Genomic DNA, 24,027 nt, shown 5'->3' with positions numbered 1-24,027 from the left:
CTACTACCAGAGATTTAGTTCAAGATCTGTGTCATGCCTGGACTAGCTATTGAGTGATCAATGTCCTTCTGAAACATAGATCTGAGCAGGTGACTTTTCCTGCTTAGAAACCTTGAATGACTCCCACTGCCTATCAGTGAAGCCCAGCTTGATTAACATCACCAATAGGATCTCTCACATTTGGGTCCTGCATGCACCTCCCAGCTTTATCAGCCATCATGTCCCCCATCCTCACTGTACTTTAACCCCATGGAGATGCCATGAGCATACCAGGCTCCCCTGAGGCCCCTTCCTTCAAATTCGCTCTGTTCTTTGACTAGTCTCTCCTTTATTCATTCACTTGATTCCTTCTTGGCCTCTAAAAGCCATGTAGATGACATCTGTCCTATAAAACTCCTCTGACTTCCTCAGACAGAATGAATTGTAACGTCTTTGTGGATTCACATACCTCTATTTCAGCCCTCGGCCCTTTGAATCATTATGCGTTTACCCTTTTGTTTCTAAAATGGGGTTCACAAATCTGCAGTGGTCTGTGGTAGTGGACTTGGGTCCCACAAAGCCATGGGATCAAGATGGTTAACTTTTCTAGACTGGCCATTTTATTATAAGATTTGGGGAAAATCATTGAGACAAGCAGGACGATGCTCTATAGGATCCATGTTCACATGACTTCTAAAGAGACCGTTTTTCTTTTTGCAAGGCAAAAAGCACTCTGTGCTGATCTCGCGTTCCTTGCCTTCTCCTGTAGGACAAGTGCTTCTTCTTCGCTGCTGTTGGGCAGAGCCATTTCTGTGTCTCCCACATGAGAGTCCCCAGCCTCCTGTTCGCTGCCCTGCCCCAAACCTCGTTGTCAAATAAACAGGCGCACAGATGCCTGGCCAGGTTTAACCTCACAGAATCCTGTTTTCTTCCTTTGGAAAGTGGGATTAGAATAGATTTTTTTAAATTACACAGTTCTCTCATCCTTGTTTCTATAAGAGGTAAATATAGCAACCTTCAAGGGACGTATCGTAATTCTGTCGGGAAGTGAGAACAGTGTGTATAACACTTAGAGTTAGGTGAGATCTCTAACAAGGAAATGCAAATACCACTCGTCAGAGAAATGCAGATGGAACAGCTATGCACAGAGCAGCAGACAGTTACCCTGTGCTGTGCACTGAGCCCCTATGCCATTCCCCTTCTGTGCACCTGCTCCTAGTGTGTCAGCCCCTGATGACCTGGTTTCTGGTTATCACTGGCCACCGTGGTTTTGCACTAGCATTGTACAAAGATTACAGAGTGAAAAAGGGTAAGAATGAGGGAGAGATTGCTCACTCTGAAAATGTCCTCCTGGGTCCCTTGTCCCATTTCCCCCCACTGCTTCCCACAAAGCCAGCCGTAAGTAAATAAGCTTTACTATTAGAATGGGAGAGGCTGAGTTTCTTCCTGGGTTGATTTGAGAAAGAGTATGTGTGTGTAGACAGATAGCAAGATATATAGACAGAACCTCCCCCCCCGCCCTTCTCACTCTCTAATCTTTGTACGGTCCCAGTGCAAAACCAAGGTAGCCAGTGACAACCGGAAACCTAGCCATTGGGGGCTGCACGTGCTCATACACATGTATAATGACCCCTCTATTTCATTCAGTAAATATTTTTTATTCAGTGCTCATGATGTGCCCCCCTATGCCGGCATGGGAATCCAGCATGGATTTACTCAGACCCTGCTCCTGGCTTCATTGGGCTCACACTCTAGTGGCAGAAACAGATGATAAGCAAACCATCAGCAAATAGAGAGTTTCCATTGCAGTAAATTTTGTGAAGAAAATGAAATTTCATAGAAGAGCTTAGAGGCCATCAAAGTGGAAAGCCTAGCATAGGTTTTGGTCCTCGTGAGGGACACCTCTGGTAAGAGGTCTGGGAAACTGAGTCACCAATGTAAGACCTGCTGCATTTTATCCCTAGGTTTGCCAGCTCTCATGATGAGACAAGCAAGCCCATTTAAATGAAGAAAATTAAAAAAAAAAAAAAGTGAGTCCACATCGGTCTTCAGAACAGATCCTGAGCTGGAGAACTATGTTTGGAAGAGATTTGGTGTTTAGAGAAGGGGTAGGCATACATGGGAGGTATAAGTTGGCCTGGAGAGGAGAGGAAGATAGAAGACGGGAAGGATGGACCTCTGGGCCAGCAAGGCCAGGAAGCCATGATGCAGGAGGTTCTAGTGGCAATCCATGTTTTGGAAGCTGCAAAAAGAGTTTAATTATGAAGCCACATTGGGTTGGTCCTGGAGCTGTGACAGGAAGACTGGCCTCCCAGCTGGCAGACTCATTTGATCTTGGACAGGAGGGTGGAAAGTAAGAACAAACTGGCCAGAACTGCTATGAGCCTGGGGTCAGGGCCTGCAGAAGGGGCCAGAGGACAGGTCGAAGCATGACACCAGCTAGGCCTGGAGGAACGGCCTCATGCCATGCCCGTGATGAGCGTAGTCACGTGAGGCTGCACATGGGGCCAGTCTCCATGGCATGCTGCCCGAGCTCTGCTCTTCCCCCTGTGTCTGGGACGCTCAGACCTGTGCGGAAGCAGCATGGGACAGGCTGGAGAAGGGAAAGCAAAAGGAAGCCTTAAACCCATGTCCCAGTCTTTGATAGCAGAGGTCTCCGGGATTGTAGCAGTGATGATGGAGAAAGGTTGCCTGTTTCTTAGGGCTGCCTCTGGGGTTTGCTCATTTCATCTTGAGAGCTGAGATGTAGCCCCAAAGTGTGAAAGAAGACTCAGACATTTCCTCACTTCAGGGCAAGCAGACGCCTTTTATAGCTAGGCATCACCCGGAGTTCTCTCTTCTCCTGTGATCCTTAGATCGGGTGACCCCCAACTTCACAGCCAGGCTGTGAGGACAACCTCACTGGTGTGCATTGTCAAATTGCCATTTTATTACTATTCTTTGATCTCTGTATCTTCATATTAAATTATCTACTGTGAATTAAGTGATCATTTCAAACACCAGATAATTTGTGACCTTAGTTTAACTTCTGTGACCGTATCACCAGAGATCATTTTTTTAAATAAAAAATGTTGAAGATCTGCTGCTTTTACAAATAAGACTTTTACTTCAATTTACCAAAAGGAGTGTGTGTGTTTAAATAGCTTATGGTATAATTGACATAAAAAAGTGGAGCAGAAGTGTCGACATACGTATGTGTGGGTTAAACAGTGCCGGTGGATCTCCGTCAGCCCAGACACTGTCTAATGCCCTTCTGTGCTTAGAGCTGCCGCTCCCCATCCCAAGCAACCAGGGTCTGCTTTCTGTCATTATAGATTAGTTTACATTTTTTAGAGTTTTATATAAACGTAATCACACTGTGTGGACTCTTAGGGGTTGACGTCTTTCAATTAACATAACCGTTTTAAAATCCAGTCATTGTGTTGTACGTTTAAAGACTTCATTCTTTTTTATTGCTGACTAGTACTCCGTTGTAGAAATAGACCACAGTTTATCTGTGGACCTGTCAATGGACATTTGAGTTGTTTCCAAACTGTGGCTATGAGCATTTGTTTGCAAGTCTTGGTATGGGAATGTGCTTTAATTTCTCTTGGTGAAATACCTAGAAATGAAATAGCTGAGTCATATGGTAGGTGTATGTTTAGCTTTTTAAGAAATTGCCAAGCTGTCTTCCAAAATGGTTGTACACCGGAGTACTGCTGGCCTCATAAAATGAGATGAAATGTATTCCTTCCTCTTGAACTTTCTCTAAGACATTGGTCAACACTGGGGCTCTGGCCTAACGGACTTATTTACATGCCCAGCTCTGCTATATCCCAGATGGGACTCCTCTGGCCTCCGTTTCCTCATCTATAAAGGGGAGAATAATGGAACTTCGTGCAAGAGGTCGTAGGGTTTAAAGAATCATTTCACATAAAATAATTGCCACCCGGTATTATTGTCTCCATAAATGGTAACTCTTATTATCAACCACATTTCAGTGAAATGGGGTTCCTGTTTCAGACATCCTGGCGAGGGAGGCTTTAACCAGATGGGTTGTCTGGGGCAGCCCCTGGGGCCTGGTATGGCCAAGATTAAATATTGCAATTCCTCTCCCTCAGAGTATATCATCCGCTCCGTTGCAAAATCTCTGGCTCTGCTCCACCTGCGTTCTTAGGTGGCTTCACTCGGTTGCAGTTGCCTCGGGTGTAACTGACGTGACTTCAGCTTTCCAGCTGTGTTCTGGGGTGGCTCGCCGTCCCAGTGACTCACCCGGCTGGAAGTCGCAGCAGGAAATTTCGGATCAAATCCCCAGCCCACCCCTGCTTCTCAGCCTGGGGACTGCCAGGGTCCTATTCCAGAGCCAGCCTTGGGGATGGCAGCTTAGCTTTCCCACCACATTTAGAGATTTTAGGCTCCTCACATAAACTGAGATGTGTCATGTACCCGTTATGGCCCAGATGCTGTGCTAAGCAAACGCCTACCTCAACTCTCATGTTAACCTTACGGTGCTTTATGAGTTGCTAGTAGTATTTTTTTTTTTTTAAGATTTTATTTATTTATTTGACAGAGAGACACACAGAGAGAGGGAACACCGCAGGGGGAGTGGGAGAGGGAGAAGCAGGCTTCCCGCTGAGCAGGGAGCCTGATGCAGGGCTCGATCCCAGGACCCTGGGATCACGACCTGAGCCAAAGGCAGACGCTTAACGACTGAGCCACCCAGGCGCCCCGAGTTGCTAGTAGTATTACTACCATTTTACAAACAAGTAAACTAGGCTCACAGGTGTTCAATGATGGGCCATGCTCAGGTTTTCTCTAAGCCTTGTGCTCATTCCTTTTTGCCATAGCTGGCCCTCAGACCAGCCAAGATTAAACATCGCAGCAACTTCCAATCACTGTAGGTATTCTTCCTGGAAAACTTAATATGAAAGATAAAAATCTGTTAAAGATGCCTTTATAAGGAGAAGAACTTACCACGCTAGCTTGAATTTTGGCATTTGGGTGTTCATTTTTCTGTTTTGTTTTGTTTTTTGTTTTTTTTTTAAGGATGATCTGGGATATTCCCCTTTGTCTGGTTTGAATGCATTCCAGCATTGATGTTATAGGTTGAGCCCACTTCCAGAAACAGGATTTATAGGACCACAGTTTATGTTCTCACATGTTGGGCTTATCCAGGAGACCTAGGGAGGTCTTTATTAATTTATTAATATTATGTTTATGGTCTTTTGTTTCCAGTATGACTGAAGTGGCTTATATGCATCTAGGACAGAAAAGCTCATTGGGGGGAGGAGGGGTCTTTTAATTCTCCCTTCCTGCTACAGGGATCTGCGTTAGGGTGCTCAAGAGAATGGATCTTGAGTTGTTCAAGGCATTTTGTTTCATTTCCAGAAAAGAGGAACCATTCTGCTTTGCTTTGAGTTAACAGCTCACGTTTCGGTTCTTTCCAAACTGAACTTATTAAGGAAGGAGACTTCACGTATTATTAATGCTGCCTGACAAAGCGTTTGCTGTGTTCTGACCAGAGTCAATATGAGAGCTTCTTACAAGGTCCAAGTGGGCAGGAGCACAATCTGCAGGAAGGAATGGCCTATCCATTTGACTAAACTGGACCCTCCTCAACTTTCTCAAGTTCTACTACTACTTCAATTTTATACAGGCTCTAATGTTCATAGTTTATATAAGGAAATGATGTTATGTACCAGATAGAGAAGCTTCACTGTGGCTTCATTAGCATAGCCATTAATGGCCCATCAGTAAGTTATGTATTAAGTTTTTCCTAAAGTAAGCAGAAACGTTTAGAAGAACAAACTAAAGTCAGAAGTGTAAGGCAAGTGGCAAGGTCCTTATCTTGCTCTTCACCCAAGAGCACAGACCACCAAGTTGGCTCCTGTCTCTTACCCCTGAAAAGAGATCTCAGAAGGTAAAGCTGCTAGGGCTTAAAGAGACTAACCACACAGGGCAGGCTGGGAAGCTGTGCTGGATTCAAATCCCCCATATAGGGGAGAAACAGTCCCTCAAATAATTCTCCTGCGTAGAGTACCTTATTTTTTGTTTTAAAATTCTGGAACTAGGGGCGCCTGGGTGGCTCTTTCAAGTAAGCATGTGCCTTCGGCTCAGGGCATGATCCCAGGGTTCTGGGATGGAGCCCCACACTGGGCTACTTGCTCAGCAGGGAACCTGCTTCTTCCTCTCCCCCACCTGTGCTCTCTCTCTCGCTCGCTCTTAAGTAAATAAGTAAAATCTTACAGATAAAATTCTGGAACTAGACTTAACTTTTGATGTTCAGCTAGCTTGGAGCTTCAAAGATATTTGATATTAAAAGAGAAGTACTTTTGATTCTTAAAGAGCAAAAGATTGACTTCAAAAAACATATCCCAGGCTTACAGAAGATTTTAGATAATGAGAGAAAGTTATAGAGAGCTATAAAGAACATTGTATATAAAATTGAAGCCCTGTCCCTTTGATTTTTTTTCTTCCCCAGTGATGGCCACCTGAAATTGGTTTTATCATTTCCATACATGTTACTATATTTTTGCTAAATATAAACATATCCCTAAATAGTGTATGATTTTGCTTTGCATATATTTAAACTTCACAGAAATAATAGCATACTATTCATATTCTTCAAACTACTTTTCATTGTAAATAAATTGTGCTTTTGAGAATCACCCATGTTAGTCCATTTCACTCTATTCGTTTTTCACAGGTATAAGGTATTTCTTTGTAAAAATACACTATATTTTTGTTTTTCTATATAGATATTTCTAATCATTAAACATTAACAATACAAAACAGTGTAACACGTAGTACTCTTGTATGTATTGGCCATCTTTAGCATGCAAAAGTTGCTCTCTACTATAAATCTGAAAGTGGAATTGCTGGGTGGTAGGATGTGCACATCTTCAAATGTATTAAGTGCTTCTCCAAAATGATTATATCAACTTAGACTCCCAGAAGCAACATAAGAGAGTTCTTGTCTTGTTCTGTACCAGTGCTTCAGGTCATTAGGCATTAGTTTTTGTCAATCTGCAATCTGAGACCTCTGAAACAATACATCACTATGGGTTTAATTTGCATTCTTTTTCCCTCATTTCTAGTGCATCATTTGTGTATTTATTGGCCATTTAATTTTCTTCAGCAAAATGTCCGTTATCTTTTGCTCATTTTTCCACTGAGTGGTTTCTTTTTTTTCTAATGTGGAGTGGTTCTTTTTGTTGTACATATACTAATCCTTTGTGGTTTATCTGTGTTACAAGTAGCTCTTCCTAGGTGGTGGCTTCTCTTTGTTCTTAAATAAATGCATACAAATTTTAAATGTTAATGTATCAAGTTTTTCCTGTTTAATTGCCCTCTTTGGTTTCTGGTATAAAAGTTCTTTCCTGAGACCTAAACGTTGCAAAGTTTTGCTTTTTACATTTTCCACTTAAACTCCTAGGATTTATTTTTGTGTTCGGTATGTGGAAGGCCTAATTGTATTTTGCTTTATGTGGCTAATAGTGCAATTGTTAAATAGTCCATCATTTCCCCACTGATTGATCAATTCTAACATTAAGATGCTCTTAATGTTCCAGCATTGAGTAATGTTTACCATAGTTTTAAAAAAATTTGTTTGCTAAGTACCCATTGTCAGGTTAAGAGAGTGCTCTCCAATCCTATGCTTGCTGAAGTTGTTGTTGTTGTTTAATAACAAATGAGTATTGCATTTAAAGCTTTTTCTGCATCTACAGAGGTAGTCATGGCTTTTCTCCTATATCTATTAATGTGGTAAATTACAGTCATTGATATTTTCATCTTAAACATCCTTGCATTCATTGGACAAACAAAACGTGATTTTATTTTAGATCTTGCAGTGGTGTTTATATTTGCAGTCAGTATATAAGTTTCTGTCTTCATACTGTTCTTGTTGGGGTTTTGTGTCAGAGTATTAGTAATCCCATAACATGAGCTGGGGAGCTTTTTCTATTCTCTGAAACTCTGTATATGATTAAAATGAGCACTTCTGTGATTATTTTATAGAAAATACCTTTAAAAATCTGAGACTTGTTGTGGGGGGGGTTGTTTCATTTTGGTGTGTCTGGATATATCTGTAACAAATTGGTTCAATTTCTTAAGGTTAATAGGGCTTTCTAAAATATCTATTTCTTAGTCAGGTTTGGTAAGTTATTTTTAGAAAATTGTCCATTTCTTCAAAGTTTCCAAATGTACGGTCATAAAAATTTCTCCTCATTTTCTCGTAATTTTGTCTTTCGTAATATTGTTGTATCTATGTACCATTTTTGAATATTGCTTATTTGTAGCTTTTTTCTTGAACAATTTTGACAGAATATTATTATTTTTAAAAATTCTAAATCAGCTTTGATTTTGTTGATTTTCTCTATATATCTTGATTTCTCTATTTCATTCATACCTTTATTTCCTTTCTTTTACCTTCTTTGAATTTATTCTACTGTTGCTTTTCAGATTATTGAGTTAATTTCTTTTCTAATATAAACACTGCAGGCAATAAATCTCCTAAGTACTACTGTAGAAGCATCCGATAGCTTTTTCATTATAGTACCCTTTGAATATTTTCCAATTTTCTATACTTTTTTCTTTGGCCTGAGTTATTTAGCAGTGTTTACAATTTTCCAATTATATCAATTTTTAAATTTTATCTTATTTTCAACTCAGTTGCACTGTGGTTAAGAAGGTAGCTCATATGAAACCAATTTTTGGCGTCTCTTTATGAGCTTTGTGGCAGGCTCGGTGGTCAGTTTTTAGACAGTCTCTGTGTATTTGAGAAGAATGTTTTCTCTAACTTGGGGCATTGGGTGTATATGTTCCTTTGTCATGTTAAACTTATGAATCAAGCTGAAAAAAATCTGTTATGTCCATAACAGTTATCACTGTGTGAGAGGTATAGTAAACCTGTCCACTCTGTGGCTTAGATTTAGCTGCATGTAACAGAAAAATAAGAGCACCTTAAGCAAGATAGTCTGGACTTCATTCATGTGAAAGAGAAATCAAATTCTATACATGCCTGAGTGTCCAGGGCTGAGGGAGTAGCTCCTTAGTGAGCCTGGAGCTACCAGGAATGGCAGTTTCTTCCCTCTACTTCTGCCACTTCTGAACAAGAGCCAGAGGCAGCCCCACTTTTCTAGGGAGAACGGCTGTGGGACTTACGGCAGAATGTGAGCGATACCAGAGTCCTCTTTCTCCCACACTAAGGAACCTTGTGTTCCCCACTAGGCAGGCATATTTTCACTGAATTCCAGTACCATTTCACCCAACCAATATTTCAGAAATAGTTATATCTTAGTTTTGGAATTTTTTTTTCCAATAAATTAAGGCCTCCTTGTCCATACAGATTTGTTTTGTTATTCCCCAGAGGTCCGACAGACTCCTCTTTCCAACAAACTCCCTTCCTTATTGTTCACGTGCTTACATAATTTTCCCTTTTCCCACCCATTCTCCTGACTTAACATTTCCTGTGATATCCACCCCTGTGATCCCTCACTGAGGCCTCCCACAGCTGGCTGTCCCCATGATGCCATCTTCAGTGGACAGTCCAGATTGTGTGGTATCACCATGAGTGAAGTCCTTTGAACATGCTGTATGTTCTTGGATGCTTCTTGACATAGAATGAAATTTCCTTAATTCCAATCAGATTTCAGACCTTTGCTGTGTCTTTTTTTCTTCATCTGTTATCCCAGCACCTGTTTTAAGATGACACAATTATTTTGAGGGGGTATATGGAGAATCTGGTGTACGGTAAAATATTTTTAGCATATATAAAATAGAAAACCGTTTTTTTCCTAAAGATAGATTTATTTTTATTTTATTTTATTTAAATTCAATGAACATATAATGTGTTATTGGGTTCAGAGGTAGAGGTCAGTGATTCATCAGTTGTATATAACACCTAGTGCTCATTACATCATATAATTAATTCCCATCACCCAGTTACCCCATCCGCCCACCCCCTCCCCTTTAGCAACCCTCAGTTTGCTTCCTATAGTTAAGAGTCTCTTATGGTTTGTCTCCCTCTCTGATTTTGTCTTATTTTATTTTTCCCTCCTTTCCCCTATGATCCTCTGTTTTGTTTCTTAAATTCCACATGAGTGAGACCATATGATAATTGTCTTTCTCTGACTGACTTACTTCGCTTAGCATAATACCCTCTAGTTCCATCCATGTCGTTGCAAATGGTAAGAGTTCATTTTTTTTTATTGATGGCTGAGTAAGAAAACAGTTTTAGATTGAATGCTGATTCTGTATAATCTTTCTGTAGACAAATTTAAAAGGATGAACCTGTATTTATGTTATGCATATTACTGGAATTCTTTTGGGTAATAACAGCACCATTATTGATGACTGCTTGTATGCCAAGCATGGTGCTTAGTACTTTATACACATTACCACCTTCTTGTCCTTCCAGCACATGAAGTGTGTTACTTACCTCCATCTACAGATGAAGATCCTGAGACACTCAGTTATTTTCCCCCAGCAATCCCTAGGTACCAGTGGACCAGACGCTCAGTTCTAACTGCAATCTGGGTGGTTCCTACTTGGGTACTTTTCATCACAGACCACTCCACTAAAGCCCAAACTTGTGTCTTTAGGTCATCACTGAGTGGCCTTCTCACCTCGCCCTTTAGACAGCACCAAGAGTCATGGGCAGCAGAGAGAGCGCGGCGGCGGCAGGAGAGAGAAGAAAGGCTGCAGAGAATAGAACGGGAAGAAAGGAACAAATTCAAGTAAGAGGAATTTCAAGATTTTGTAAATAACAAATTGAAAATTAAAGCACATACCTTCCTGCTCTATTTGATTAATACTGGTCTGAGGGGTTAGGTAGGAATATGTTTGCTTTAGATTCTGCCTCTGTTTTTTAAGGAACAGCAAGACATTCCTGAAATGGGCTAGCTCTGGCTTGTTATGGCCTTTTTCCTCTAACCATATGGCAGGAAGCACAGAAAGCCAGCCAAATACAATTAGGAACTTGTGTATTTTAGGGTCCTCCGTTATCTAAAATGGTCTTATCCAGGCCTTCCTGAAGACTGAGAGCCTAATTGACTTAACTTAATTTGTCATTTCCCCCTAAAGCTACTCATGTTTTATTCATATTCTATTGGATGCCAAAAGAAAATGCTTTTCCCACTTTCTGGTTTGCTTCTTTGCTCCCTGTAGCAATCTTCAGTATATTATTTTGAACAATAATCTCTCCTCCTATGGAGGAGAAAGGCATTCTGACGATTACTCCCAGCCCATTATCCCACTGATCAAAGCTCTTTGGTCTCCATCCAGCTCTGAGGCTGTGTTCCTGTCACGGCCTGTCTGTCCCTGCTGAATCCAGCATTGCTCTGTTTCTCCTCCAGCTCCAGCCTGTGCACCTGTTCTCCCCCAGCCTCCTGGTCGACCTCCTTCCACTTCTCTCCCCTGAGCTTCGTGCTGTGTGGTGCTTTATGGACACCTGCTGAGTCTTTCCTTACACATTTCATTCCTTCTACTCTTCCTTTCCCTGCTTCCTCTCCTCCTCCTAATCTCCCCCTTTGTCATCTTCCTAGTCATCGCTCCTAGACCTTCTATGTTCTTTCTTGTTTTCTTTTCTCACCCCATCTTCACTTCCTGTTTCCTCAGTTCAATTTCTTTGGCAAACAGTATTCCCTTTAAACCCACTCCCGTTTAAACCCACAAAGAGTATAAAACATTGTAAGGGAGGATTTACAGTTTCAATAATGTTTTTTCAGAACCCAGGAGAGTATGTGTAATTGTAGAGATGGTCAAAATATAAGCAGAGTTATAAAGTTGCCTTAACTGTAACTCTATTACATGGAAACAAATCTCCCAAGTCTTGGGTGAAGTGCGAATCCTGGCTTTTGTAAGGCTGGGTTAATGGCCTGCATGAAGTAAACCAACATCATTCCTCCACTGTGATCGCATGGCATACCCTGAGCTGTCAGACTTTTCCCAAATTATACATGGAAATGCCACACCTGAATACACTATTTCTCATGAGGTAACTCTGGAAGTTGTCGCTTCTGGAAAGACCATTTGTAAAACCACTGGAACAGGTTAAATCCTTCCTGAGCAGGGCTTTCTGAGAGATTTGCATATTTTGCTACCAAGTAGAAGCAGAGAATCTGAAAGAAACACTTGGAAGATTCAGAGATTCGTCTACATATATAAGGATTTTGTTGGAAAAACCTATTAAAACTGGGTGCCAGTTTGGGGGAAGATGGAATATGTATACTCCCTCCTGTCTCTTCTACTTCATCACTGAATGCAATCAGAAATCATGGACAGAATGTGTGGAGCTCTGAAAATTCCAAACTGTAAAAGGAAGCAGGTGAACTGGGGACAGAGGCTAGTCTTCTAAGTTCCAAGCCAGTGAGAGCATACCCTTCTTTTCCTCCACTATCACCTGGTGTGTCCTCAGAGGTACCCCAGAACCCAGAAGCACATACTAAGTGTGAACTGAGAGAGAGCCTCTCTTTCTGGACCAAGGAGCAGCAAACGGAGGTCCTAAGGGTCAGACTAGAGAAATGTCTTGTTTTTTCATATTTCCCCCCTTTTTTCCTACCCCAGCCTTGAAGCTATATTGTTACAGAAGCACAATGATGGCAGCAGTGTCCACAGGTGCCTAAAATTCTGAGGGGAACCTTCCTCTGACCAGAGGAACTATGACTCCAAGAGCGCTAGGGAAATCACCATTTTTTTTCTCTGTGTCCTTCTGGCACACTGCAGATGGGTGCAGATGGAGCTACTGAAAGTAGCAGCAGAACATAGAAGATAAAAGCTCAAGCTTTCTGGCTAGAGGAGCAGGAAGGGAGACCCAGGGAAGCCAGAAAATTATAGGAAGGCCACAAAGAGTAGAAAAATCAAGAGAGCACTCCTAGCTCATCTCCAGTTGTGCACATGTAGCTTAAACCCTAAACTACATCACAGACTTTGAGAACTAAATACAGACTGTCCCAGACTGCCACTGGATGGGTGCACACAAGGGCTTGATTTGGAGAAAATTAAAAATATTTGAAAACTGAGCTAATATCAGAACCAATATCAGAAGGCAGTCAGAACTTGCAGGCTGAACCTAACCTAGTTGACTGCCTGCTAAAGCAAAACAAGATTCTTCATAGAATTCAAGGAAGACCCAGACTGTCCTTTCAAAATATTTAAAATGTTCTCAATGCAATCTAAAGTAACTTGTCACACACACAAAAAAACAGGAGAATCTTAAAGGAAAAAGAGAATCAAAATACTCTAACTGCAAAAGGACATAGATGTCATTATCAGACAAAGACTAAAGCAGCTACTATAAACATGTTCTAAGATTGTAAAAGCAAATACTTTTGAAACTAATGAAAATATAAGTCTCTGTAAAGAAATAGAAGCTATAAAGAAGAACCAAATGGAAATACTTATAGAACTGAGAAATACAGTAATCAAAATGGAAAATTCATTGGATGGGTTCAATAGCAGAATGGAGATGAGAGAAGAAAGGGTCATTAAACTGGAAGATATAACAATAGGAATATTATCCGATCCAAAAAATGAAGCAAAACATTAGAAGAAATGTACATTCTCTCAGGGACCTATAGAACAATAACAGAATGCCTCGCACTCATATAGTTGAGTCCCAGAAGACCAGGACAAGAGTGCATTGTACTATATATTAAGCTGTCTGCCTGTCTGTATGTATGTATGTAGGCAAAGACTGTACTCGTAACTATCCACTATTTGCTCTTGGTCCCAAGTGGGTCTCACTTCTCATTTAAGACACAGAGAGATCCTGGCAAAACAACTCTGTCCAAGAAGGAATGTTGATCATCAGGACAGACTACATACAGCTATTAATTATGATGGCTGTAGTTCCATCCTGAAAGTCTTAGGATGTGAATGAAAAGCAATTCAAAAAAGGAAATAGGAAAAGCTTTATCAAGTAGTCCCTGGGATTAGCCAAATGGCTGACCTTTCTTCAGCCATTTTATTAAGTTACTCAGTCTTCTTGTGCTTTTTCCCTTGCAAAGCATCCTTATCTGTTGTTATTTTTGTTGAATATGATCTTAAGCTTCCTGGGTTCTAATGTGGAAAGTGATGAGGACAGGTGCTTATAAATGATAACAAATTCGGGTCTTTGCTGAGTTTTCTCCTTCTCCTGCTTTAATTGGCTCTGACTTACTGTCCCTTCATATCCTGTTACCAGTGCATGGAGGGGTAGAATACTTAACTACATTGTGAGTATAGAAAGCCATGAAGTCATAATTTTTCAAGAAAATAAGTGGTCCACTGAGAAGTGGCTGATCCTAAGTCTTTTTTTTTTTTTTAATTCTTATTTATTTATTTATTTGACACAGAGAGAGAGAGAGACAATGAGAGAGGGAACATAAGCAGGGGGAGTGGGAGAGGGAGAAGCAGGCTCCTGGCTGAGCAGGGAGCCCGATGCGGGGCTCGATCCCAGGACCCTGGGATCATGACCTGAGCGAAGGTAGATGCTTAACAACTGAGCCACCCAGGCGCCCCTGATCTTAAGTCTTAAACTTAGATTCAAGCTGGAATCTCATCAGCCGGAGCAGAACAACAAACATTAAAATTGGACGAAGTTTGGCATTTTGTGAGTGCAAACAAGAAAATGTACAAAGTAAGAGCTTCCCATGATCCCTGCATAGAAACTGGGAATGTGAAGGGTGAAGAGAAAGAATCCTGCACTGTGGGATGAATGTCCAAACTGTAGAGTGCCACACAAAATGGCCAAGATGCCTGGACACACCCATATTTAATTCTTGAGATGAAAGTTGTGGAGCCTACCAGAATTTGATTAGATGTTAATAGTCTCTGAAAGCTGTTGCTTGCTTGCAGTTGCCATATGTTACTTGTGTATTGTTTGACATTTTAAAAAGTTTTTTCTTCTCCCCTCTCCCCCATATACCTAAATTCTTCTTTCTTTAATTGTAGTCTCCCATGTTCTCATCCCTGTGATTTTATAGGAAATCCGTTATATTTAGTACTTTTAAAATGTAGCCTTTGTATTTGTTGTTGTTTTTTAAAAATCCAACACAACCACTTTCCACTTCTGAGGCAATAAAGTCTTTCATGATACACTGTCAGTAATTTCTTGGCAACTTCATGAGCATCTAATTCTGTTATTTTCCTTCCCTATTTTGTTTCTCCTGCATATTTCCATTAGCCGAGAGTATTTAGACAAAAGAGAGGAGCAAAGACAAGCAAGAGAAGAAAGGTTTGTATATTTCTTCTTTCCCATTATAACCAAATGTCACTTGACTTTGCATTCCTAACCAAGCATGCTAAGGAGACTGTGTTAATTAAATAGCCTCACTTAAGACATCTAAGACTTTGGGTAACTGGTATTTTGTGGTATAGAGTGTCTTAGTTATCTAAATTTTCCAAGAAAGTACAGATTTTGTATGGGTGCCATCATAGTGTGAAATATATGTCTGTTCCTCCAGACTCCTCTCCACGTGAGCACATTAGTTTAGCATATTGACATATGGTACATATTTTAAATACCCTGCGCCACCACCACTGAGCTTGGGGTAGGTGTCTCTACTGTGTGTTCCCAGGTCACTCATTCAGCATTCCTTTAACAAATATTTGAATGTGCATACTATTCCAGGCGCTGACTGAGGTGCCAAACATTCCTGAGACTCTTGCAGGATATGTCTGACCACTTACCTGTCTCCCTACTGAACTACTCTCAGTTCCTAGATGGCAGGAACCATGTCTCATTTTCCTTGTTGTCCCAATGCCCTCCACAGTGCTTGGCACATAGCAGGTACTTAGGAAGGATATATGGAATAAATGAGCAAATGAACCCACAGCCTTATTTAAAATACTAAGCTCTAAACTCTTTTGTTTTTTTCAATGGTACCATGCTTTGAATCCTACTAAAATATCCAAAGTGAATGTATTCAATGTCTGATAAACTAAGATAAGCAAAAGAAACTGTTTTAGGAGTAAACCAGCAAAGGACAAGTTTTGACCCTGTAGCAATTCCCTCTACCACCAGATGGCAATAGTACATGGAGCAATGAAAAGGCTGATTTCATACTAGAGCCATTTGGGAACCTCACAATCTGTGAACTATGCCAATAAGTGGAATTTTGCTGAATTTTCTTAGACACCTTCAGCTAAGTGTAGTTCAAGACAGTCTGAGGGCAGGGAAGAGTGGAGTCTGCCTGTGACCAATTAAACAATTAGATGCTTAGGTCAGACTTACAAACAAAACTATGGCATTGCTTTAATTCCAGTGTTTTATTAGATTATTGCCATCATAATAACCAGTTGTGGCCAGCAAATTTAGAGTGAAAGAAACAAGAAAATTCTATTTTTCTAATTCATACCCATTTTTGACATTGGAGGACATAGACTTTTACTAAAAATGCTGTCAATTTCATGCCCAGGCTTAAGAAACCAAATTTTATTTTATTTTTTAGCTTTCCCTCCAGATTCTGCGGTTTTTTTTAGCTTTTGACAACTTGACTATCAGGTTATATCTGCACAAGCAAGGCTTGAAAGCTTCTGGGGAGATCTCAAGGCCTGTACTGGCTCAGACCTCAGAATTTTCCCAAACTCCTTCTTTCTGGATAGCAAAGTACAGCATCACTTATGCCTGGAAAACCTGTACAGAGGGGTGTTTGCCACTCGTCTCCCGGCTCCTCTTGTTCTGACATCAGTCCTTGCCCCGTGCCACCCATCTGCCTGGGCCTTCTTCGCTGGTACAGGAGTGAGCTCTCCATGGCCTCATGTGGGCCCCATCTCTGCTTACATGGAGGGTTATGGAAGCAGCCAAGAATTTCCCTTTGGTTTGGACCAGTCACTTCTCTTGGTAGTTTGCTTCTTGAGTTACCTGGTGAAGAAGGGCAAGAGGGATATAAACTTTTGTCCCTGTTTGGAAAGCTGTTGGGGCTTTCTGGTAGACCAGGAAAAGATAAAATTCCAAGTATAATGGGATTCAGAAATGGATGGGGAAACTGGAGATCAGAGGTGGAAGGAGATTCAGAAATAAGGAAGAGGACTCCATGTAGAAAGTTGTTTTTTTTTTTTTTTTTTAACATTTATTTATTTGAGAGAGAAGGGGGAAGGGCAGAGGGAAAGGGAGAGAGAAACTTAAGCAGAATCCCCAGAGTGCAAAGCCCCACAGGGGGCTCAGTCTCATGACCCTGAGGTCACTACTGAAACCAAGAGTTAGATATTTAACCAACTGTGCCACCCAGGAGCCCCTAGTAACTCTTGGTAGAGGCAGGTGTGTTTGTTGGGTCCCATGTCTCTTACTCTAAATGCAATGACTCAGAGACTAACATGGCCAGAGTCACAGCAGAGGGTTTTCTGAGGTTTATAGTATAACAAGGTGAATGTGGTTTTGCTATTTTGAGGTGTAATAGCCATCCAGGCACATTTGATTTTATTTTGATTTATTTTCTATTATTCCATAATCTCAGGCAAACTATTTTATTGACAATGGTGCAGACCCAGAGTAAGATTCTGTTCAGGGGCTACTTCTGATTTTTTTTTTTTTTTTTTTTTAAGTATTAGGAGAAAGACTTTATCTGATCATGATTAAGTGACATTCACAAATAATCTTTTTAAGGGAATAAGAAGGAACGAGATCCAGGCTGAGCATATGTTGGGGTGAGGTTGGGGCAGGGATTTGTCTAAGGAGGATGGCATAGGAAATGCCTATGACAAGTGGGGGTTATGGGAACAGAGTGCAAGGGGAAGGTCAGGACTGGGCTAGGATTAGAGAAATGATGCATAAAAGTGATGAGTGAAGCATTAAGAGAGGATTCTGAGCATTGCTTAGCAGGTCTGAGGACAGAGTAGAACTTAGAAGGAGCCAGATTTCGGTTTAATGTAAGGGAGAGTTCATAAGTAGGAGAGTGGCAGGAAAAGTCATCAGTAAGTGGGTTTGGGTTAATTTCAAGTCAAGCAGTTTCTATAGGGCCCTATATATGTTCCCTCGACTGTCTACCAGCCCCTGCAGCCCATGACCTTGGCGGATGTGTGAATTCATTCCTAAGGTTTGTTTGCCTATCTTTCCCACTGAACTGTGAGCTCCACGAGGGTGGGGGTTTTCTTGTTTATTATGAAATCTCTAGTACCTACGGCAGCTCTTAGCACATGACAGGCACTCAACAAATGTTCAATAAATAATGAAAAGATGAATGAATAAAAGATACAGGCAGAGATGTTTAGATGAAAGTGGGAAAGGTGAAAAGTCTCTCCTTGAGGCTGTGGTCTATGGATGGAAAACCCAGGGCTTTGCACACAGGAAACTTCAAGAGAGTCTATCGGGTAAAGCCATAGGGACATACGATCGTCTCTCAGGGGCTGCTGGGCTCCTGGGATCAGGTACTGTTGGGCCTCTCAGGGCGCTCAGTGTGTCTGTAAGGGAAGGTGGTCACCTAGGGCGAGCTGCTTCTGCAGGGGCTGCCAGGGGTCGACATGGGCCAGGGGAGGTTGCGAAGCTGTATGGCAGTTAACGCCAGGTGGCTTAGCCCTTCCCAGGCACTCTGGCCCATTGCACATGGACACTGACCCTGCTCTTCCACAAAGATTTAGTCACTTTTTATTTGTTTATTTGACCAAGAAACAGCGAGAGAGGGAACACAGCAGGGGGAGTGGGAGAGGGAGAAGCAGGCTTCCCGCGGAGCAGGGAGCCCGATGCGGGCCTTGATCCCAGGACCCTGGGAACATGACCTGAGCCGAAGGCAGATGCTCAACGACTGAGCCACCCAGGCGCCCCTGATTTAGTCACTCTTGACCTCGGTGCCCCCACCCCGTCCCTGCCATTTTTTAAATGTCTTTAATTGTGGGGGGGGGCACCTGGGTGGCTCAGTCCGTTAAGCGTCCGACTCTTGGTTTCGGCTCAGGTCATGATCTCAGGGTCGTGAGGGTCCATGTTGGGCGTGGAGCCTGCTTAAGATTCTCTCTCTCTCCCTCTCCCTCTGTGCACCCCCCCCGCCCCCACTTGCACGCACATGTGCGCACTCTCTCTTTCAAAAAAAATAAAAAGTCTTGATTGTGGCAAAATACATATAATGTCAAATTTACCATTTTAACCATTTTAAGCGTACAATTCAGTATTGGTAGGTATGGCCACATTGTTGTGTGACCATCTCCAGAACTCCTTTCGTCTTGTAAAACTGAAACTTGATACCCATCAAACAAGCCCCCAGGCCCTGCCATTTTTGTCTACCAGATAAGCCTCAGAAGAATTCACATTAAATCCTTGACTCTTCCCAGGTCCTCTGGATCCTCTATGGATGACATCTATGAGGCAGAGGGTGTGCAGGAAACCTTTGAGTCGTATCTATCCAGACTCTGGATGAACAACCCCTGGCATCCCCTGGGAAGTGGGGTGAACCCCACATCCCTGCTAGTCTGGCTGCCCGCAGGTAGGGGTGTGGAGAGGCCAGATCCAGGACTGGGCCACCTGAAATGAAGGTCATGAATGGCTTGTCCTCTGGCCTGAAGCCTTGGACCTTTGTAGGTCTCCTTGTCTGCACTCCATTTCTTGGCCGCCCCTCTCTCCTGTGGCAGAAGGCTTGGACTCAGCGTGGGGATACCTCCCACACCCCTCCTGGGCTCTCAGCATTGCTGGCCTGAGGGTGCCACCACCTCATTTAGAACCTGCCTCCTCTTGGGGCTCTGACTCTTGCCCTCAAGGTCACTTTCTTCCAAGATTCCGCAGCCAGGTGGTTTTCCTTGCTGGTCCAAGTTAAGTTCAGAAATAGCTTCCTTTTGTTCCCTCTCCTACCTTTTGAGAGGTGACATTGTTGGCGAGGGAAGTCCAGAGTTTCTAAAGCTTTCTGTCGGGGCAGAGTTCCCTCACCCTGTCACCGTGAGGCAGCCACTCTCCAGACAATGCCCCAGACGTTTGTGTGTGCAGACTCATCACGCGCCTTTATCAGCAAGTGAGATGGATGCATTTGCCACCCTGGGCCTCCAGGTGCTGCAGGGAGACCTCTGCAGGTGGGGTGCTGCCTCGAAGGCTCCTTGCCGCACACCTTGCCTGCTTCCCCTCGGCCTGGCAAATGAGAGGCGCCGAGGGAAAGAACAAAGGATGCTAATCTTCTGTTCTCAGAAATCCTATTATCTGCTTGTTGAGAACAGACACACACATGTGAAAAGATGACTAAATATGCCAGGCAGTAAATGTAAAATGCCATCTGAGTTGAATGGACTACATATCCGACATGAGTTCAGAGGCAAGGCCAAGATCACTTCCAGCTGTGGTGGTCAAGGCAGGCCTCGCTGAGGGAGATATGAGTGTGAGCCTGGCCTGTGGGGCAGATTGCCTTTGGCCTGGCAGGGTGAAGGGGTGAGGACCGCGGACAGACAGACATGGGGGAGCCACACCCACCTTACGGATGCATAAAGAAATGCATGCTTTTTCAATGCATTCTTTTTAAAGGTTTTATATATGCGCTCTGCCTTTCTTATGCGAGTGAATTTGGAATGCCGTGTGCAGTGTCTGGTGGGGGCTCCAGTGGGCTAGAGTTGGGGGGCTTGCCCATTGGGAGGAACTGAAGCAGTGAGTCTGGATGGATGTGAGTGAGGGTCTTGAATAACCTGTCTCAAAGTTTAGTGGTTGGTGAGATAGAAACCTGCTCCAGCTGAATTCAGAAATTTATTTCTGAACAAATAATGGTGGGTAAAATTAGCAGACATCTGGAAGAGGCACATATTTCAAAGTTATTTTGGTCTGATCTATAAAGCGCACTATGAGGAATATGATTGGTAGCTGGTCTTAATAAACAGTTACTGGGTTCTGCCTGCCTGAAATGCAAAACAGATGTATCTTTGTTCTTTTAAACTGACTTTGATGAATAAACTATATGTGACGTCAGGTCCAAGCTATTGGATGGCTGAGTCCTACTCAGAAATATTTTAGAATATAAAAAAGTTTCCATGGTCGACACTGAGAGAACAAAGTGAATTCCAGTCGCATTGCTGTTAGCATTGAAGCAGGTTCAGAAATTCAGGGAGGGCTTCGTCCAACAACCCCTTTTGGTATTTTGGGGGCACTGTTGCTCTCCGCCGCACCAAGCCACCCTCCCATCTCACAGCTGCAAGCTCTGAGTGCGTGTGGTTGTCAGCTGTCATTGCTGGGGCTCTGTAGTGGGCATTATTGCTGTTTTGCTTATTTGTACACATGTTTCCTAAAAGGGCAAAATCGGATTCTGCAGCAGTGATCCAGTATCTGGAGACTGTGTGATGTTGCCATTTCTCCCAATTTGTTTGGTTATGAATGATGCAGGGTTTTTAATCATTAGCATCTTGGCTTTGCTGGCTGGTTTTGGCAGACCGGCCCTCCAGCCAGCCCTGTGCTGTGCTCTGTGCATCAGGAGACCAGCTCACTCTGCAGGTGTTTCAGCCATAAACAAGCATCGGCCACGGGCTCCTCTTTGTTTTTACGGAAACCCTTTGGAATTTAACTTTCAGATACAAATACTTGGAACAGTTGGCAGCCGAGGCACACGAGAAGGAACTGAGAAGCCGGAGTGTGAGCCGGGGCAGAGGTGAACTCTCCTTGGACCTGACCTCCCCGGCAGCCCCTGCCTCCCCCACCTCTCTGCGCAGGAGCCCTCCGTCTCTAGACTCACAAGAGGCTCTCCTGGGAGCCGCCTCCTCTCCGGAAACAGCTCAGCATCCCCAAGGTGAGTGCTGGGAGGGTAGAGGGAACTCTGATGGGGTAATTCGTGTTAGGCTTCTGGGCAGTAGGGACCAGTGCTATGTGCAAAGTGGTACTGAGTAGTAACTAAGGGTAAACTCAGGGCAACTGCACCACACTAATAAACCAGCTGCCTTCAGAGCCACTTCTACTAAAGCAATATTATGTGTGAAGATTGTCAGTGCATGGTCATTGAGAAGGGAGAATATTGAAAATAAGGCTTACTTGGCCATTTCTTCCTAAATCACAGGGAATCAACTTAGTACCCCATAATTTGGATATTATTTATTTATTGGCTCTGCCCAGTAAAGCGACCACTTAAGAATGTTCTGACCTTAAGAATTATGGGTCTGTTTCCAATTAAACCGATGGAGAATAAAATTAATCAAAGCAAGCAAGGAAAAATGCAGACTTAGTGGAAATAGAAGTTAAACACTGAAGCAGGAGAAAGGGAAGATAGTAGCGATCACTGGCGCGTGTGGTGGGGGTGTAGACGCTTGTGTGCAGACAGGCTCTCCCTGGAGAAATTGTCTGTCATCTTAGCTTTATTTGGAGAAAAACTATGTTGTGCACTGCAGCCTGAGAGCATCAGCTGTTTTCCTAATTGCTCTGAGGACGGTTGGGTCCGTTTTCTCTCACATTAACAGAGAGGATGGGTCTTGGGCACTGCCATCTACACTGCGTGTTGACGAGCCTGCAGCTAGCACTGTTCAGTGTGACCGGGTGTTATGGCTTGCAGCCTGACCGAGGCTTAGCCAACGGAAGGCAACAGAGAAGCTCAACTTTTAACTCTCAGAGGGCTGACTAAATATGGCGTCAAATAAGGCAGGACTGCATGAACTCAGCAGAACTGGGTGTAACGCAACAGTCTTGTCTGTCCAAGTCTTCGCTGGCTCTCCAAGCTCGGGGCTCATTCTGCAGGAGCCGGCTGGCTTCCCTGCAGCTTTCTATCACATCCAGTTCCTGCTGGTCCCTCAGCCGTGGAAGATTGTCCTGGGCAGATGGCTCGGTCATAGATGAGTAATGTTGGTCTGAAAATCCTGAGACTTGAAGAATCAGGAAAACAGCCTGTTCTAGGACAGCTCTGTGCTTTCCAGACCCTGCCTGGTATCCCTGCTCTATCTGAATTGTGGTATTGCCAGAGGCGATATGAAAAACATTCCCCCGCAAAGTTGTGGTTCAGCACTTAATCTTGGGACTTTTAACTCTAAAAGTTGTACCCTCTCCAGTTTACAGAATGGTTGTCTAAACTGGGAAATACAGAGCGGCCCCAAGCTGAGAGAGAATTGTCAGTATCTATAAAAATTGTCCTCAAAACTTTTAGTCGTCTTGATGTTTGTGATGAAAAGGCAGTTCCTTGAGTATTTTGCCCAGTGATGGTCAAAGTTGAGGCTGTTCTAACCAATTAAAGAGGCAGAATATGTTTTTTTAAAGATTTTACTTATTTGAGAAAGAGCAACTGAGAGAGAGAGAGAGCACAAGCAGAGGGAGAGGGAGAAGCAGACTCCCCACTGAGCAGGAAGCCCAATACTGAGCACAGAGCCTGATGTGGGACTCAATCCCAGGACCCTGTGATCATGACCTGAGGTGAAGGCAGATGCTTAATCAACTGAGCCACCCAGGTGCCCCAAAAGGCAGAATATTTTAAACTTAGGAAGAACATAGAAAATACTTATCTAGGGTACCTGCAATATGCATTGGGGGAAAATAAAGTTATTTTGGTATGCTTTCAGAAAGATTAATAGTAGATGTCATTTTCCTCTCCAGAGAAGGGACTCAGACTGGGAGAATGTTTGGCTGAAATCACACCACACACATATGAAATAGGAATACTGGGCTTGAAACGAGACATAATTACAAATTAATGAAATAGCGTTGTATGATGTTTGCTTTGTCCAAAAAAACAAAGCAGTGGTTCTTGTGGAACCCGGGAAAGCTGTCCGTCATACATTAAGTAATTATCCCCATCAGTCAGAACCAGCAAAGTAATCTAAAGTCTGTCCTCATACATCACTGAATTCCACAATTGGCAATTATAAGTGTATAAGAAGAAATGCTATGAGAGGATTGTCTCAGAAAAGTGCTAAGACTTCTTCTGATTTGGAGACCTTTGCCCTTATGGCAGAAACACAAAGTTGGACTGGCAGCAAGGGTCTTCTCAGCCTAGCTTGCTATTGTTCTCTGAAGCATTCTACTAGCCTCCAATTCATAGTCTTTTCTTTTTACCAGGTCCCATTTTTAAAGGCTCAAAGTAATTTTTTGCTTACCCCTAACATTTACAATATCCCAACATCTGGGGGAAGAAGAATAAAAAAATCAAATCACACATCCAGATGTTTGTCCTGCTCCAAACACCTGGCACTATGTGGTCCAAACATGCCCAGGTTGACTCACTTTTT

General features: G+C 42.8%; 1 protein-coding gene across 3 annotated transcripts in view; it reads left to right on the top strand.

Annotated features, from left to right (window-relative positions):
* The window catches only part of FHOD3 (formin homology 2 domain containing 3), a 454,219-nt gene that overhangs the window by 351,164 nt on the left and 79,028 nt on the right, over nucleotides 1-24,027 (top strand). For 2 of the 3 annotated variants that reach the window (XM_021686311.1, XM_021686310.1), the window contains 3 exons: nucleotides 10,560-10,694; nucleotides 15,122-15,172; nucleotides 21,400-21,614. In XM_021686311.1, coding sequence (XP_021541986.1) covers nucleotides 10,560-10,694; nucleotides 15,122-15,172; nucleotides 21,400-21,614 — 401 coding nt within the window. The remainder of the gene's footprint in view (nucleotides 1-10,559; nucleotides 10,695-15,121; nucleotides 15,173-21,399; nucleotides 21,615-24,027) is intronic. The other variant, XM_021686312.1, reaches the window with a different exon arrangement.

The sequence above is a fragment of the Neomonachus schauinslandi genome, chromosome 14 (assembly GCF_002201575.2).
Source record: "Neomonachus schauinslandi chromosome 14, ASM220157v2, whole genome shotgun sequence".
Lineage (NCBI taxonomy): Eukaryota > Metazoa > Chordata > Mammalia > Carnivora > Phocidae > Neomonachus > Neomonachus schauinslandi.
This window is presented reverse-complemented; position numbering and strand designations above follow the sequence as displayed.